This window comes from Taudactylus pleione, unplaced genomic scaffold (genome assembly GCF_031769625.1).
Source record: "Taudactylus pleione unplaced genomic scaffold, aTauple2 ptg000959l, whole genome shotgun sequence".
Taxonomy (NCBI): domain Eukaryota; kingdom Metazoa; phylum Chordata; class Amphibia; order Anura; family Myobatrachidae; genus Taudactylus; species Taudactylus pleione.
The window spans coordinates 3,348,759-3,365,943 of record NW_028285360.1 but is presented as its reverse complement, the minus strand read 5'-3'; the positions used below and the strand labels follow the sequence as shown (position 1 = coordinate 3,365,943).

The following is a 17,185-nucleotide window of genomic DNA, read 5'->3' as shown; positions in this document are numbered from 1 at the left end:
CGCTGCATTAGCCGGCAAAGGGTTCCCCCAGAACCCTCCCACGACAATGGCCGCCGCACATGTGCAGTCAGCGTGACTGCGCATGCGCAGCAGCCCCGGCAGGTCTCCGGAGACATCTAGGCGCTATAATCGCATTTTGCTGACATGCCCTGATCGCATTGCAAATGTGATCATTAATAAATGGGGCTCCCAATCACAAGTGAAATAATTAGCTCCACCTGTGGATCTTTCAAAATGAATGACTACACCTGTACACTTGCTGGGTGACCTGTAAAACGTGAACTGTGTAGGGTCCTGAGGACTGAGTTTGAGAACCACTGCTCTAATCCATTCTATATGGCCATTTAGCACAGGGGAGGGGGTGGAGAGTTGAGACTGGTGCCAAAAGGGGAAGGCAATGGAGAAGGGAGGGGTGGAGTCGTTAGTACAAGCAGCAGCAGGAGGCTAGTAACTCTAGCTTTTTCTGTACACTGATCACTGTACCAACAAAGGAAATTGTAAGATCTGACATTAGGTGCAGTGTTTTAACCAAGAAATATGGACAGGGACGAAAACCAGGAAATTTGAGACTTTGACCAGCAAAAACAAGGAGGGAACAGGTTAAAACAGGGAAATCCGAGATTTTGGAGTGGAAACACTGGGGCTGAGTACTTGTTACCACCAACATGGGAGCGTGTCTGGGAGTGTGCTCATTGCTGAGCTGTGTAAGTAATGTATCTTCTTTTGTCATCCCTCTTTTTAACAAATAATAATTTAGCCCTTCGGTTTATTTTGTTTTTTTCTCCTGACTGTATTCTTGTTTCGCCTTGTCATTGTGAATGGACTCAAGTTTCATTGCAATAATACCCAACTCTGACTTCAGAGTCTGTATAAGACATGTTCCCTTATATATATTTCATGTGGTTTCTGTACTTAATCATGATTGTAAATGGAATGTAAAAATACCTCTGTCTCCGTTAAAACTGCATGTATCAGATAACATGATAAACTTTCATGTTCATTCCAAATGTATATGTAAATTTTTCTACAGTTACTCGTGTGTTGGTGAAATGACTTTCAAATCATAACATTGATTTGACTAATAATGTAAATGTTAATTTTAGTATTGCAGTCTTATATACAACTTAAACATGTGCGCTTAATGATTAAAATGAGTGTATTAGGACATTTTACTGTAAAAAGAAGCTGTATGTAGCTCTAATACTGATTATTAAACTTATTTTATTAGCCGTTCTCTCTGCAATGTGAACAATTCTCTCAAATATTTAATTTATTTTACTTAGTTTATTTTTACCCTGGAGGCAGTCTACAACATGTTGTTGTGCAATCAGGTTGTATGTAATAGGAAACTTGGGTAACCCATTGTAGTGTGGTTGTAATATATACTTAATATCATTAGATTTGAATATGATTGTTTGTGATGACTGCATTAATGTAAGTTCAGTATCATCACTTTCTTTGCGGGATATCCTCTGAAAACCGCTGTCTTCAAGGTTACCTGCAAATATTAGGGATAGACTGACTGTAATAAGGAGGGACCACAGCAGATCTCTGATATTTGTCACGGTCCCTCCATTTCCAAATGCAAAGCAGTCCCCATAAGGTTCTATAGGGGCTGATAAGCGGTCTGATTGTACCAAGCTCTAGAATGCATAGGCTATCACTGCCTCCAGCTCTTCGCTGGGATGGGATCTTATCTGGGCTCATGTCCCGACGAGAGTATTTTGATATTTTTGAGTGCAAAAATGTTTTCTTTCGCTTTGCAAATTTATTTTAAAATATCACATTCACACCACATTTAAAATGGACCCCTATTTACTACAAATGCGGTGAGATGTAGTAATTGATGCCGTACATACTGCCAATTATCGGGTACGTACCGGCGATAATATTGCTGGTAAGTACCTAGAAAATCGCAAAAGACTACTCTTTCGGCAAGATCTGTCCTTTTGAGATAGAGGGACTTCCAGCGTGTGACCCAGAAGGAATACGCGCGTTGCGGGTACGGCTGTGAGGGATCCGATTGGATCCCTTTCTCTCAGGAGGGAGTCCCAAAAAAGAAGCCCAAGTGCATGTGAAAAATGCTGTAAAACTCCCAAAACTGCATTTTCGGTGGTTTTACCATAGTCTTCAGCTTAGTACATCCCGCCCCTAGCGTGATATTTTCACCTAAATTCGCATTGTGAATTTTAGGAAATCTCACAGGAATGTTTGAAGATTTGCATACAGGAACAGAGCTCCGATGTGTATTATACAGACTGTCTGTGAATGATGTAGTTCAGACATATATCGCGTGGGCTGTGCAGCACAGCCGATGCCCAATATATCTGCAGATATATATGCCTGCCCAGTTGTGATGTTAATCACAATGCATCGGCCTGATGATTAAGTGACCCATCCATCGTCCTAGTGTGTATCCAGCCTAAGTGTATGGTTTTTAAAAAAATTTTTTTTTTTTTTAGTGATCACAGGGGCAAGCTCTGTTTCGCCTGTGAGAGCAGAGCAGGAGTCGGGGAAACTGGGGGGAAAACCCTGCTTAATGCCATCTCCAGATGGCGTTGTTATCGCAGGGCTCCCCCTGGTATTTTTTCACAATTCCCCTTGGCATATTTTAAGCAGAACGCATTTCCCATTACAAGTATGGGAAATGCGATCTGCTAACTTAAAATATGTGAATTAAAGGACTTGGAGGAGTAGTTTTCACGAATACAGTCAGTGAAATGGGTAGGAAAACACCTGTTTTCACATTATTTTAGTAAAAAAATTCATAAATAGGGCCATATTCTGGTCAGTTCAATTAGGTGCGAGTTGGTGTCTGCAAGGTGAAATTAAGTTTAGTGGAATACCATACATGTAAATCTGACCATATAATAATAAAATTAAGCTCTGTCTCAGAGGTCTATGCACTAAATGCCCATCCTCTAGAAGATTAAAATGAGAGATTGAACGATAACGTTATCGTTCAATTGTCTGCAAAAATGTCTAAAACGACCTGCGATGCGCAATCCCGCTTGTCGTTTTAGACATCTGTCATCAGGTTGAGCATGTTTGCAGGTGATTGATGTGCCTACACTGCTCGTTCAGTGTAGGCACATCACAGACTGACAAACGACTGCACGATTACAATGTCGTAATCGTGCAATCTTTTGACTGTCTTCTAGTGGATGGGCAGCACTTGCCGTCGGGGGAGAGAGATAAAGTACCAACCAACCAATCAGCTCCTAACTGTCACTTTACAGGCTGTTTCAAAAATGACAGGAGCTTATTGGTTGATACTTTATCTCCAAGGCTTAGTACATAGTACAAAGGTACCCACTGGTAGACTACCAGTGGGTACCTATTTACTATGTACAGTGGGTACTATCCTACACCTGTTGCAGTGTGTACTTTGTACAGTGGGTACTATCCTACACCTGTTGCAACCAATGCAGTTCCTCTATCCTGCCTGGGCTGTTGCTCTCTGCTCTGGTGCTTCTAGCACACTCAGTATACAGCAGTTTGTGTGTTAGAAGCACCAGAGCAGAGGGCAACACCCCAGGCAGGATAGAGGAACCGCACAGGTTTTAACTAGAGACACTCACCTTTTAGAAGATCTAATCTATATCTGCCACATACACAGACCAGTTGATGGTCCCGCATCACAAAGTATATTAGACTCGCTTGTTGCATTGGATAGTTTAGCACCTTTGAGCTTGCGTCTTACTGCCCTCCAACCTCCAATGTAACTCTAAACCTAAATCTAACCAAATGCATGTAAACCAGGTATTTTAACTGTATTTTTTTTTTTTTTTGCATACTCCTGTTTGAAGTCCCTAGTCCAATTGCAGGGTAATTTTATTGCATTTTAGCTGACCCATAAATTGGAGCCAATCCCACCATCAAGAATTGTGCCCATAAACGCACACAGAAACTACTATGTAGCTTTCTGTTTTTGAAATTGTATATTGTTAAAGTGCACAAAATACAGAACTATAATATAAACATCATGGTAAATACAGAAATATAAATAAGTGACTGTATAATATACTGTAAATAAAGATATTGTGCAAACTGAAAACCTCAAAACCTTAACATTAAGGGTGGTTGGTGACATGACTGCATCCATTGGCGGTCGCACTTGCTTGGTGTACATCTGTGCGTCCAAATGAGCAAGGAGTAAGACGCCCATTGTCAGCGTCCGTAGGCGCTGAAATACCGATTGGTGTATCTTTAGACACACCATGGAAACTTGCACCAGCCCTATGGCAGGTGCAAATAACAAAGATATAGAAGGCATTTCGGTAAATAAAGATCAAATATGCTTGAGCTCTAATAAATATTTTAACATCTAGCCAAAAATAAAACCGATATAAGGTTTATGGAATTATTTATTTAATCATATAATTTTATTGGGGTGTCAGTACCAGAGAAACAGCAAAAAAGAAATGCAGAAATCAATCCCCAAGGGGGATTAAGGAACAAAATAAACAGTAAATAATCGTCATACAAATAGATAAACAACAGGTATAACGATATAATGACATTGAAATTGAACTTTTCTTTTTGTTGTTTCCCCTTTTTCCGCGAAACCTTAACAAAATAATAATAAGAAAAGAAAAAAGAAAAACAATTATAAGTAAATAAATAAATACAGATTAAAGGCTTGGGAATGATGTAAAGGGGGATATTAGGGAAGAGAAAAGAGAAAAAAAAAAATCAAGGCGCGGTGAAGAGAGAGAGAGAGAGCGAGCTGGGGGAATAGAATAAAAAATTTGAGGATGAGGTACTGAGGAATAGAGGGAAGAAGAAAGAAAAAGAAAAGAGAGCAAAAGGCAGAAAATTATGAGGAACCAGGAGGGGTCGCACCTTGGGAACCGTACCAGGGGGACCATATTGCGTTAAACTTGTCCACCGTGTTGTGTTGGAGACTCGTGATGTATTCCATTTTGGCCACAAACCAGACGCGGTTGAGAAACTGTTGATGAGTGGGAGGGAGTGGTTGTTTCCAAGAACTGGCAATCTGATATTTGGCGGCACAGGAGATGTGTAGGGCCAACTTATTCTCATGATTGGATAGTTGACAGACCGGGGCACACAGGAGCAACGAAGCTGCAGAAAGAGGGAGAGCATGAGGAATCATTGACGATATAGTAGATTGGACCATGGACCAATAAGGGACAATATATGGACAGGACCACCAAATATGGTAGAAGGAGCCGACCTGTCCACAATGTCTCCAGCAAAGGTTGGAAGAGTTGGGGTATATTTGGTGAAGACGCTCCGGGACAAGGTACCAGCGGGTGTATACCTTTATAAGAGTTTTCCTTAATGGAGACACTAATTGAGCATTTCGATATATTAAGGCGTATAGCCTCCCAAGTGTCTTCTCCCAAAGAGGTACCAAAGTCCATCTCCCAACAACGCTCATGGGTCTCTAGGAGTGGGCAATCCTGATCTAGTATAGAATGGTAGATCTGAGAGATTAAGCCCTTTTCCGTGGGTCTATAAATACAAAGGCGTTCCATAGCCGTGGGGTTTCGTAATTCGTCTAGCGAAGAAAGGGACGAATAGACAAAGTGACGGATCTGAAGATATTGGTAGAAACAAGATTGCGGTAAAGAATGTATCTCCCGCATCTCTGTAAAAGATTGGGGGGCAAAATCTCCCAGGATGTGGTGAAATCGGGTGATGCCTGCTGCCGACCATGTAGAGATCATGAGGGGCGAATGGCCAGGGAGAAAAGGGTGAAACCAGAGAGGTGTCTGAGGCGAGGGGTGAGTAGACAGAGAGAACTTAGTATTGAGAGAGTCCCATACAGATAAAGTTAGAGTAACTGATGGGACCAGCGAGATAGAGAGAGGTCTAAGTTTTCTGGTGAGCCACGGTAGGTTTGAGACCGATGGGGTTTCGGTGAGTGCAGATTCAAGATCAACCCAACGTTTGGTTCCCTTGGGAGAGTGCCAGGTGACTAGTTGACTAAGTCTAGAGGCTTGGTAGTATTTGGATAACGAGGGGAGACCTAGGCCACCAGCCGAAGTGGTCTTGAAAAGGACTGCTCTACGTATACGAGGTCTTCTGTGATTCCAAATAAATTTGCCGTAACTTGCCTGTAAAGAAGATAGAACGCGGGAAGGGACTGCCACAGGGAGGGTTTGGAAAAGGTAGAGGAGTTTGGGAAGGACATTCATTTTAATCACGGCTATACGGCCTGTCCAAGAGATAAATAAAGAGCGCCAATGAGAGAGGTCTTGTTCTATGGCCTTAAACAGAGGAAGATAGTTTGCCTTGTAGAGACAATGATAAGATTTTGTCAGATTGACACCTAGATATTTAATGGATTCCGAGCGCCATTTAAAATTAAAATTGAGACGGAGGAGATCTAGAGATGACCTCGGAATATGGAGGGGCAAAGCTTCCGATTTGTCGTTGTTGATTTTATAACCAGAAAATTGTCCATAAAGGGAGATTTCTTGGAACAGATTTGGGAGGGAGATCAAGGGATTGGTAAGAGTAAGCAGGACATCGTCGGCAAATAGAGAAATTTTATAAGAGGAACCACCTACATGAATACCGGAAATGTCTGGGTTCCCTCGGATCTTACAAGCCAGGGGTTCAATAATTAGAGCGAAGATCAGCAGCGAGAGTGGACACCCCTGCCTAGTGCCATTGGAGATAGGGAAGGAGTCAGAAAGAAGACCTCCTGCAAGAACCAAAGTGGATGGATTGTGATAAAGGGCCCTAATGGCCTGGAGAAATCTACCCTGAAAACCGAAGCCAAGGAGAGTATTAATCATAAAGGGCCAAGAGACCCTATCAAAGGCCTTTTCGGCATCAAGAGCAAGAAGGAGAGAGGGAAGACTAATAGAGTTTACGTGGTGTATAAGGTCTACTGTACGCCTAGTGTTATCAAGGGCTTGGCGGGAGGGGACAAAGCCTACCTGGTCCGGGTGGATGAGAGAGGAAAGAATGGGGTTTAGTCGATTTGCCAAAATTTTGGCAAAAAGTTTAAGGTCCGTATTTAAAAGGGAAATTGGTCGATAGTTAGTTACCATATGGGGGTCCTTACCCGGTTTCGGGATAACTGTTATTTTAGCCCTGGTGGTATCAGTGGAAAAAAAGTTACCTTCAAAAATTTGATTAAAAGAGTTTGTGAGATGGGGGATTAGAGAGCTCTGGAATGTTTTATAGTAAGAAAAGGGGAGACCGTCCGGACCAGGTGCCTTCGAAGGTTTCTGATGTTTAAGCGCACAGGAAACCTCTTCCTCAGTTATAGGGAGATTAAGTGATTCCGAGGTGGATGCGTCGATGTGGGGTAGATCACAAGAGGTCAAGTAATCAGTAATGGAAATAGGGAGGGGGGGTGGAGACGGATCGTGATCCGTAAGGTTATAAAGATAAGAATAGTAATCTTTAAAGATAGAGTTGATTTTGGCAGGGCTGTATTGTAGAGATCCAGAATGATCCTTAATCGCAGGAATCGCCATAGCCACCTTGCGAGCCTTTAGACGATTGGCAAGAAGAGTGTCCACCTTATTGCTCTTTTCATAGAATCGCTGATTCAGCCATCTAAGAGATTTTTCAATTTTTTCAGAGAGAATGGAGTTAAGGGCAGATTTTGCAGTAGTGAGTTGTTTGTAGAGAGCATCAGTGGGCGTGCGCTTATGGAGAGACTCCAAACAGTGAACCTGATCTGTGAGAGATTGAAGAAGACGCTTGTGTTCTTTATTTCTGTGAGAAGCAAAGCTGATAATGTGCCCACGAAGGACAGATTTGTGAGCCTCCCACTCCATGGGAGAACATCCGGAGCCGGAAACAAAGTAATCCTTTAAAACATCTGTAATTTTAGTTTGGAAATGAGGGATTTTAAGAAGGGTCTCATTTAACCGCCAAGTGGGCCTAGTGACCAGGATGTCTGAGAGATCGAGGGAGGAAGTAACGATAGAGTGATCAGACCAGGAGTTAGGAATGATACTCGCATCTATAAGGTGTTTAGAGATAGGGAGACTACATAAAATAAAATCGATTCTGGAGTAAGTATGATGGGGATTGGAATAGAATGTGTAATCCTTAAAAGAGGGATTGAGAGAACGCCACGTGTCAAAAAGACCAGCCGTTTTCATATGTTTATTGAGAATTTTAGATATAGGACAAGTAGAGAGGCGGGTCCTAGAAAAAGACTTATCCAGGGTCGGATCCAAAACAGAGTTAAAGTCGCCACCAAGAATCAAGTGGCCAGTACGACGTTTATGCAATATTTTAAAAAATGAATTAAAGAAACGACATTGGCCTACATTAGGAGCATATACCGCAGCGATAGTCACCTCCTGTGTGTCCAAGCCTGCCAGTGAGAATAATGTATCGACCATCCGCATCGGTGTATACAGATTCTTGAGAGAAAGGTAAATTATTTTTAATGAGAATGGCCACACTATTATGTTTAGACGTGCTGGAGGAATAAAACACGGTGGAGAAGTTTCTGGAGATAAGAGAAGGGTGGTTTGGTGAACGAAAGTGGGTTTCCTGCAAAAGGACAATGTCGGCTTTTATTGACCGAATAGTACGAAATAGGTGGGAACGCTTCTGGGGAGTATTGAGGCCGCGAACATTCATTGAAGCGATAGTGAGAGGCATGTCAGGTTAACTCTGGTTAGACTGGGAAGTAGCAGAAGAATGGAGAAAAGAGTCCCAGCTCGCAAGGGAAGATAGGGAAGGGAGAAGGGGAAAAAAAAAAAAAAAGTGAGGAAAAAAAAAAGAAAAAGGGAAGCCAGCAACAACAGCAGGGATTGAGTACGAAAACCTTACCTACAAAGAAGGAGGTGAATGTACTCAATAGGTTGGACTTAGAAATCCAAAGAGGAGCAGGCTAAAAAAAATGCCAGATGAACCTCTAAGAAAGTAAAAACACAACAAAAATAAAATATAAAAATGTTAACAGCGTCACAGTAAGGGAAATATATAAATCTCCTAAAAGAGAGGAGAGGAAAAGAACAGAAAAAGACTCGTATGAGAGCAGGAGCATCCCCTGGGTGCAAAAGGGAGCGGGGATGGGAAAGAAGTGACAGGTTGGTAGTTATAATCACAAAAGGAGCATGACTTAGAGAGACATACAAAAGAAAAAGGAGAGAGAGAAAAAAAACTAAGAGACATTATATAGGGTAAAGTTATAGATTACAATTGTAGTAAGGAGAAAAAGGCCGAGAATCACTACAAGATCTCAATGCTCTAAATATCATAAAAAAGAAAACAAGACATAGAAACAATAAACAGTAAGGTAGCATAACAGATCAATATTAGCTAGTACCAAAACTGAGAGAACAGCTAATTATATATATATATATATATATATATATATATATATATATATATATAGAAAATGGATACATGACATAATACAGAACTGTCCCAATAATAGCGACAGATTATAACCATAAAAGTTACTATCATTACAAAGAGAAAAAAGACAGGAAATCACTACTATATCTCAATACTCTAGTATTCGTAAAAAATAGACAGTAAATATACTAACAGAGCAGTATGAGCTAGTACCTTAACGAAGGGAGCAGCTAGATATGTGTATGAAAAATAGATATAGAACATAATACAGATTTGTCCAGATATTAGTAACAAACAGTAACCATATCTAAGACGTAAATAAACAATCTACATCTCAACTATATTACCCAGAAGAGAGATGAGCAAGAAAGTGGGAGAGACAGGGGGTAGGGTGAATACAGAGCGGAAACCAGTAATCAGATCACGGTTGTAAGTTAGTAAAAAATTAAGACTTAAGTGTGGAGAATAGTAGAGCAGGAACGAGGCACAGTCGTTGGTGGGTAAGGCACTCACGAAACTTCGGGGTTCCCTTCCGGGAAGGGGCCCGATTCTTCTAGGTAGTGAAGCAAGTCCTTACATTCACGAAGATCTCGGATGATAACAGTCTTGCCGTTCAGGTCAACAATAAGCTTAAAGGGGAACCCCCAAAGATATCTGATTCTTCTATCACGAAGAGCCTTGGTTAAGTCTCGCAAATCTCTCCTCTTGGCAATCGTCAGGGGTGTAAGATCCTGATAGAATTGGAGCTTGGCTGATTCGAATAGGATGTATGGTTTACCCTTTGCAGGATTAAGAACGAGTTCTTTGTCCTTATAACTAAGGAACCTCATAATGACGTCACGAGGAGGGTCGCTATCCTTGGGTTTCGGCCGAAGAGCGCGGTGAGCTCTTTCAAGTGGTAGTGAACGTGAGCCAAGGTCGGGGAGTAGGAAAGAGAAAAGTCTATAAAGATATATGATTCCAAAGCATCAGGAGAGACTGATTCTGGGATGTTACGAATGCGGATATTATTCCTACGTTCCCGATTTTCCAGATCCTCGTTTTTAGAACGTAGGTCAGAAAGTTCAGCAACAATATGATCAAGGTCTCTGCTGGTCTCATTTAAGGCTTTTTGGAAGCCGTCCTGGCGAGATTCAAGTTTAGTGGTTCTTGCAGCTAGAGTTTAAACTTCAGCTTTGATAGAGGCAACTGCTTTGTCGAGTTTGGTTTCAAGAGAGTCCTTAAAATCCGTGATGAGGGAGCGAAGAGCTAGAATGTCTTCTTTAGTGGATGGAGCGGGTGAGTGAGAGCCATCCTTACCCATGGCAATGGAAGGGGGGGAAGGGGGACCCCTTTGTTGAGAAGATTTCGTGCCTCTCGTGAAGTGCTGCGAAATATCACTTCCCCCTTGTTTAGGAGTTTTGGTAGTAGATTTCTGCATGTGTGGGCCACCAGTGTCAGGGTTGCCGGAGAAAAAAGACCCAGTGCCAGTAAATATGTCAGGGAACAAATAGGCTAGAGAGAAAAAAATAAAATAAAAAAAATTAAAATATATAGGGGGTCAAAGCACCCAGGGGATGGGAGGCATGCCCACTTAGTGTGTCATTGTACTGAAATAGTCAGGGTTATGGACCTGACAATTGCACGCAGGGCAGAGATAGGACTTAAGCCTCTGACAGTGCCTTAGGGCAGAGCTGCACTGAGAGCAGCAGGCACGGGCCAACCTGCATTAAACAAGCCCCAGATTTGGACCCCGGCAGACACACCGAAGCTCAGCACAGCAGAGGGGACCAAGACGTCGGACAATCTCCAGCTCCGTAAGTCAGCACTGGCAATAAGCGGATCCAGGGCCCGAAACAGGGAGCAAGGTACCTGGGGGGAGATTGCGGGTCTCAAATCAGGACAGTCACATAGAAGAGGGCAGTCAACTGGTTAACCAGGAGGGGAGATTATGAGCAGCAGCCTCAGTTGTTCAGTCATGGCTGCCTGGGCACCGGGTGACTGTCAGGTGATGAGCGCGGCTGCCTCTTAGTCAGGACGTAGGAGACTCCACAAGGAGACACCTACCGCAGACTGCCATCAGTGGGGATCTCACCACCGCAGGAGGGGACCTCCGGACGGAATGGAGCAGGAGCCGGGGTAGGAGGTAAGGCTGCGTGTATGCCGGCGGCTGTGGCTAGCCAGAAGTGCCACTCTAATGTCGCGGTTTCGCGCCCGGTAAAGGCCGCTGCAGAGTTCCGGCAGTGACTGTCCCGCGAACTGCCCCACGAGGTCTTCAGGGTCCACGGTTGTAATCCTAGGCCTGGAGCCTATCGCGACCTCCGCAGCCTGTAAATCTAGGCCACGGGTTCAGCCCAGCTATTGGCCCCGAGCACGGGGCACTGGCTCAGACACCGCACCTAGTTCAGGATGGGCAGTGGGTTCGGTTTATGGAATTATAATTACATTTTTCTATCATATAAAAAAACAATAATGGACCAAAAAAAGGGAACTGTCACAAAGTGGAGCCAAATCAGAGATACAAAATAATTATGTACAAATATTCTCCGTTTAAGTTCAGTGCATTTAATTCCAATGTCTGATAGTAGTCACACACTTGTAGGGAATGTAATAATAATCTGCTTTCAAATTGTAACAAGCCACAATAGGAGCAGAGGTGGCAATAGCAAGCTCCGTAATAGCTGCTGTTTTAAGAGTAGTGTGTAATATCTGTTGTGGGAGGCTACTGAAATGAGCTCTACCTGGGTCAGGGTGGAACCAATTGTGAACAGTGGCAGGTGCAGTTTCTCTATCTGTGTATGGCCTCCTATGTGAGCGGCAATTTCACCGACACGCCAGCGACACTCCCATAACACGCCCATAAGACAGACCATCTACATGCAGTCACTCACACCACCCAGGAATGAGCATCAGTTTTCCAAGAGACTTCTGCTACTGTGCATCTCAATCGCAACAGCGCCTTTGTGCATACACTCTGTGTAACGTATGCGCCATAGGAGTTGTAAGGGACACTTGCACCGTAGTAAAAATAGTCTGAATTGGGTCCTAAATGCAGCCTATATGAATTAGTGGACTTTCCACTTTTAAACTGGGTACAGACTTGTCCAATTCTCATCCAATACACCCTCCGACCTACCAGTTGGTCAGACATTGGTAGTGTGTGTGTGTGTATATGTTTACACCTCTGGTTTTATCCAATCTTGGTCTTCTGGTCTTGTCAAAAGGTTTTTACACCTGATGATAAATCGCCAATCACCAGACCAATTTAGAAGTGTGTACACTCCTTAGACTGGTTTGTCCAATTCTTCTCCCAAGTCATCCCTTTGAGTGGCAGGCCGTCTGCCAAAGATTGGAAGTGTGTGTACTTGTGATACAATCCTTTTGGCAGATGGTTTCAGCAGATGCATATTGGATATCTGCAGCAAAATTGGACTCGTGTGTCCGCATAGATTGCAGACCTGGTCGCAGATACAACCCCCAGTGTGATTAGGTCAACAATCTGGTCTGGAGTTGGATCACTAGAGGATTAGACAAGTATATACCCAGCTTTACTGGCCTTGACTTTTCTGCAGCAAAGTCATCAATACATCATCATATGACAGCAGTTGTGAGATCACATGCTTAACACTACAGTTGGGTGCACACCTTTTTGATCAGGGGCTGATCGGGTAAAACTCTTTCAATCAGCCATGAAGTGTGTCCCCAGCATGACCCCCTGTCAACTGCCTGCGAGCACCGTACACACTGTGCAGACATAGCACAGTGTGTACAGGCTTCTATGGGATCAGGATGGTCGGGCTGACAAATAATAAACAGCACCTCCTGACCATTGCAGGAGTGTTATAAGCTGATAATCAGCTAACGCTCCTGCAACGGTACAGCGCAAGCACCTAATACAATCATATCGGTGTGTACTCAGTTTACCAGTGGAGAGTCCACTGATTCGTTCATGCTCCATAGTAGGGTAGATCTCAGGTTTTCATCAGTTTGAGCTTGGAGAAACTCCTTTCAGCAGGAAGAGATTCTCTTAGCTACTCACATGTTTGGGTACATTTTGTGTGGGCTTATTCTCAAATAAAAGCTAAGAGTTCCATAGCTATCATATATATTTTATTTTATGGCAAATGTGGGAAATATTTGAATTTCCATTGCAAGTTGCCTGTCATTAGTATCTGGCTGCTTGCCAATGGTTTGAGCAGTTCTAAAAGAACACTGTTGAGGGACACTGCAAATTTGCCATTAACCTCTGCCAAGGCCTGGAATCTCTATCCAAGGCCTCTATTTACTACAATCCGCATTTGTAATGCAGATTGTAGTGTGATATTACCGACTGAATTCACATTGCGAATTCAGGCAATATCACAGGGATTTACTACAAATCCCTTCAGGGACATAGCTTGCTAGAAAGCTCTGTTCCTGTGAATCCCCTTCGCACACTAGTCACGGTATTTTCGCAAACAAATGCCATGACAAGTGCCGGACCCACCCTCGCCACTCCTGCGACCCCCCCCCTCCCCCCCTCTCCCTTAATTACACATACCTGCATGATCCGGGCTCCGGTGATGTTCTCCTGTCAGCTGACATCCCATACTGCACTGGGACCCTGTCAGGTGACGACCGGGCCGCAGTGCAGCATGGGAGACCAGCTGACCGGAGAGAGGACATCACTGGAGCCCCGAACTCCAGCCCCTGGAGTCAGGTAAGACTCTTTTTTTTTTTTTTTTTTTTGCAGTGTATCATTGTGTGGTCCTGCTCCGCTCTGACGGGGAGAGCAGAGCCGGGAGCCGGCCCCAGTGATCAGCTGTGTGGTCTACACAGACCACACGCTGATACACTGCAAGAAAAAAGTAAACAGAGGGACATCACAGGAGGCCCGGTAAGTGTAATTAATAGAGGGGGGTAGCGGCGGCCGGTTGGCGCATGCGCAGGGCACTTGTCACAGTATTTTTTCGCGTTCAGTTGGTAATATCACATTACAAATGCAGATTGTAGTAAATAGAGCCCCAAGTATGAAGAGAGGGTGGCACCCACTACCCATTAAAAGAGTGATATACATTTTCTTTAATGCATTACCAAAAGGTTCATCTAGTGCCTAACAGATTGTTTTCAAACGCTTGAGTACTGCATCCATTTTCATCTCCTTATACATCTCATCTGCAGCTATCTGTGGATCAAAAAATAAAACTGGTATTATTATTATTATTAAAGGTAAGAGAATATCGGTCACCACATTTAGCTGAATAGCAATTTACAGCATCAGTTTACTCACATGAGTGCTTACCTTTTACAGATACTATTCCTGCCCCTGGTTCACATAGTTATACCACAAATTGATGCCCCCATTACACATGGTTATGCCACACATTACTTTCACCTGTTCACATGAATGTACCACAAACTGATGCCCTCAAAATGTCCCACACACTCTATCTTATATTCCACTATGTAACAAGTTTAATGGAATATTGATTAGTTGCAGTTAATAGTTACTCAGTCACTACTGAGAGAATTTTTGATATCCTTCTTGTGTAAATAATTTAATAGCAAATACTAATACAGTATACTTATTAAAGCCTTTTAAAATGCAGTCTTCTTTTTACTGGAGAGGCACATTCAGTACTTTTTTTTTTTTTTTGTTCCACAGTCAGGAATATTCAGATGTTATGCATCCTTCACACCATGACTAATGCATAGGGGTAGCTCTTGCATGATATGGCTTATATCTGCATAATAATCCATATGCATCAAAACTCAAAACAGGACTCACAAATAGAAGTGTGAGTAAGCTCCTTGGAAGCTTCAATTTATTTCTTTGAAAGGGATAAACTGATAACTTTTACAAAATTGTATACGTTCTACAATTTGGCTGTGAGCTGTGGAGATCTTTCTTATAGTGCATACACACGGTCAGATCAGATAACGATATCGTCTGATCGTGCTGGATGCTCGATCATCCAGCACACCACCAACCCCCAAACAACTATAACGACCCGTGATCGTCCCTATAGTAACCTGGTTGATAACGATATAACGATAAACGTCTGACCGTGTGAAAAGCACCATTAGTCAGGATAAAAAAAAACCTGTCCAGACTATAGTTTACAGTTCGTACATAGTATGCTTTGAGCTTGGCAGATTTGCAATATAACCGCAATCTTACCCATTAGTCAGAATTTATATAAATACCATCCCACAGTAGAAACAACTGTTGCTTTATTGCGCAAATCGCAGCATTCCACACCGGGAAGAGAGAAGGGCCAGATTAAGGGTAACAAGGGCCTGGGGCTGAAAATGATCAATGCCCTATTCTGAGATGGGGTGGGGCCATGACCATTGCTGTGTAGGTGTAACCAGTGCCATGTGGGCATGTACGCCCCCTACAAGATCATCCCCAATGTCTCCGTAAATACATAAAAATAGAAGATTTGCATAATTATGGAAGAAAAATAGCAATACAATTTTAATACTTATGATTTATGGCTGATTGTGTGGCCATCTAGGCAGCTGGTCATCATCATGCTGCCATGATGATGGGCCTATTTTTAGGTAGTGTCTAGATTCCCTTCGCGGAGAGGACTATGACGTCCTCAGCTACTGTCAAACGTCATTCCCTACCATCCATGTAGGCATAGAGGGGGAATATACGCACCGAGCCCGAAGCCTGGCGAGCGGACAACTTTCTTCTTTAGATGGCCTTTATGGGCATAGAACCGCATTTCTACCCTCTCATGTCACTTCCAGGTCCCTAGTACGAAGGGGAAATAAGCTCTACCCTATTTTTATGTGGAGGCCTGGGGCTGTAGCTCCATCCACCCCTTTGTTAATCTGGACCTGCAGCCGCAGAGATCAGGGCCGACTCCAGAGGTAGGAGCACCCTGTGCCGGCCCCCTCCAGAGCGCCCTATCTTCGTGTGTGCAACCGAAAATGGGGGCATGGCCTAATTACCATAGGCCACGCCCTCTATTTGACGTTATTAGGAGGCGTGTCTGCCTCCAAATAACGTCAGGCTTGGGGGAGCCTCACTAGGTGGGCTTCCCCCAGCCCTCTCCTGTCACTGAATGGATGCCGCGCGCATACGCGCAGCATCTATTCAGAGTCTCCGGGGTGGTTAAATCGGGAGTCCCCAACCTCCCGATTTAAACACCCGCGGGCCACTTCGGCCCACAGGTGGAGCAGCGCGACAGTAATGTCCCGCTGAATTCGGGATATTGGGGAGGGGTGCGCCCTCTATGGGTGGCACCCTTTTACGACCGCTCAGGTCAAACACCCCTAGAGCCGGCCCTGGCACAGATGATGCAATTGTCTTACACCTCCCACCTTTTACCTCCACATCTGGATTTACCAGAGAGCACAATGTGAAAGTAGGCATGCATTACAAATGTTTTCTTCATGCATGTAGCATATATATGCCATTGTTTGATATAACAGCATGCTATTACTGTGGCAGGGCATCATGGGATCTGTAGTTCCACAGCAGCTGGAGGGCCAAAGGTTGAAGACCCATGTGATAAAGGATCACCATCTGTTTTCTATACAAAGGGTGGAACAAAGTCATCAAGTAACTGCGGGGACAGTAAAAGGATGTTGGGCACTTCCGGTTTTATGAATTTTATTTAAAGCTTTATAAACATATTCATTATAACTTGAAGCCATGGTGGCTTTTTTATCTATTTATTAGGATGTTATTTTGCTTTGTTTGATGTATTTATACAAATTTTGTAAATGAAGATGGCTCCTCCCAGTAATTAGGACCATTATTTTAGTGGGTATAAATATCTGGGAGGGAGAGACCTAATCCCATGCCTTGATAAAGATCACAGGACTGATCGAAACGCAGTGGTTTGAAAAGGAGGAAGATTGGCGTACCTGACCAGACCAGGAGGAGACGGACTGC

At 43.4% G+C, this 17,185-nt stretch overlaps 1 protein-coding gene across 1 annotated transcript in view; it reads left to right on the top strand.

Moving 5' to 3' along the window:
• Positions 1-394: 394 nt before the first annotated feature.
• The window catches only part of SERINC2 (serine incorporator 2), a 63,927-nt gene continuing 47,136 nt past the window's right edge, over positions 395-17,185 (top strand). Inside the window, exon 1 of the mRNA XM_088459969.1 lies at positions 395-704. Coding sequence (XP_088316095.1) covers positions 666-704 — 39 coding nt within the window. The 5' untranslated portion in view covers positions 395-665. The remainder of the gene's footprint in view (positions 705-17,185) is intronic.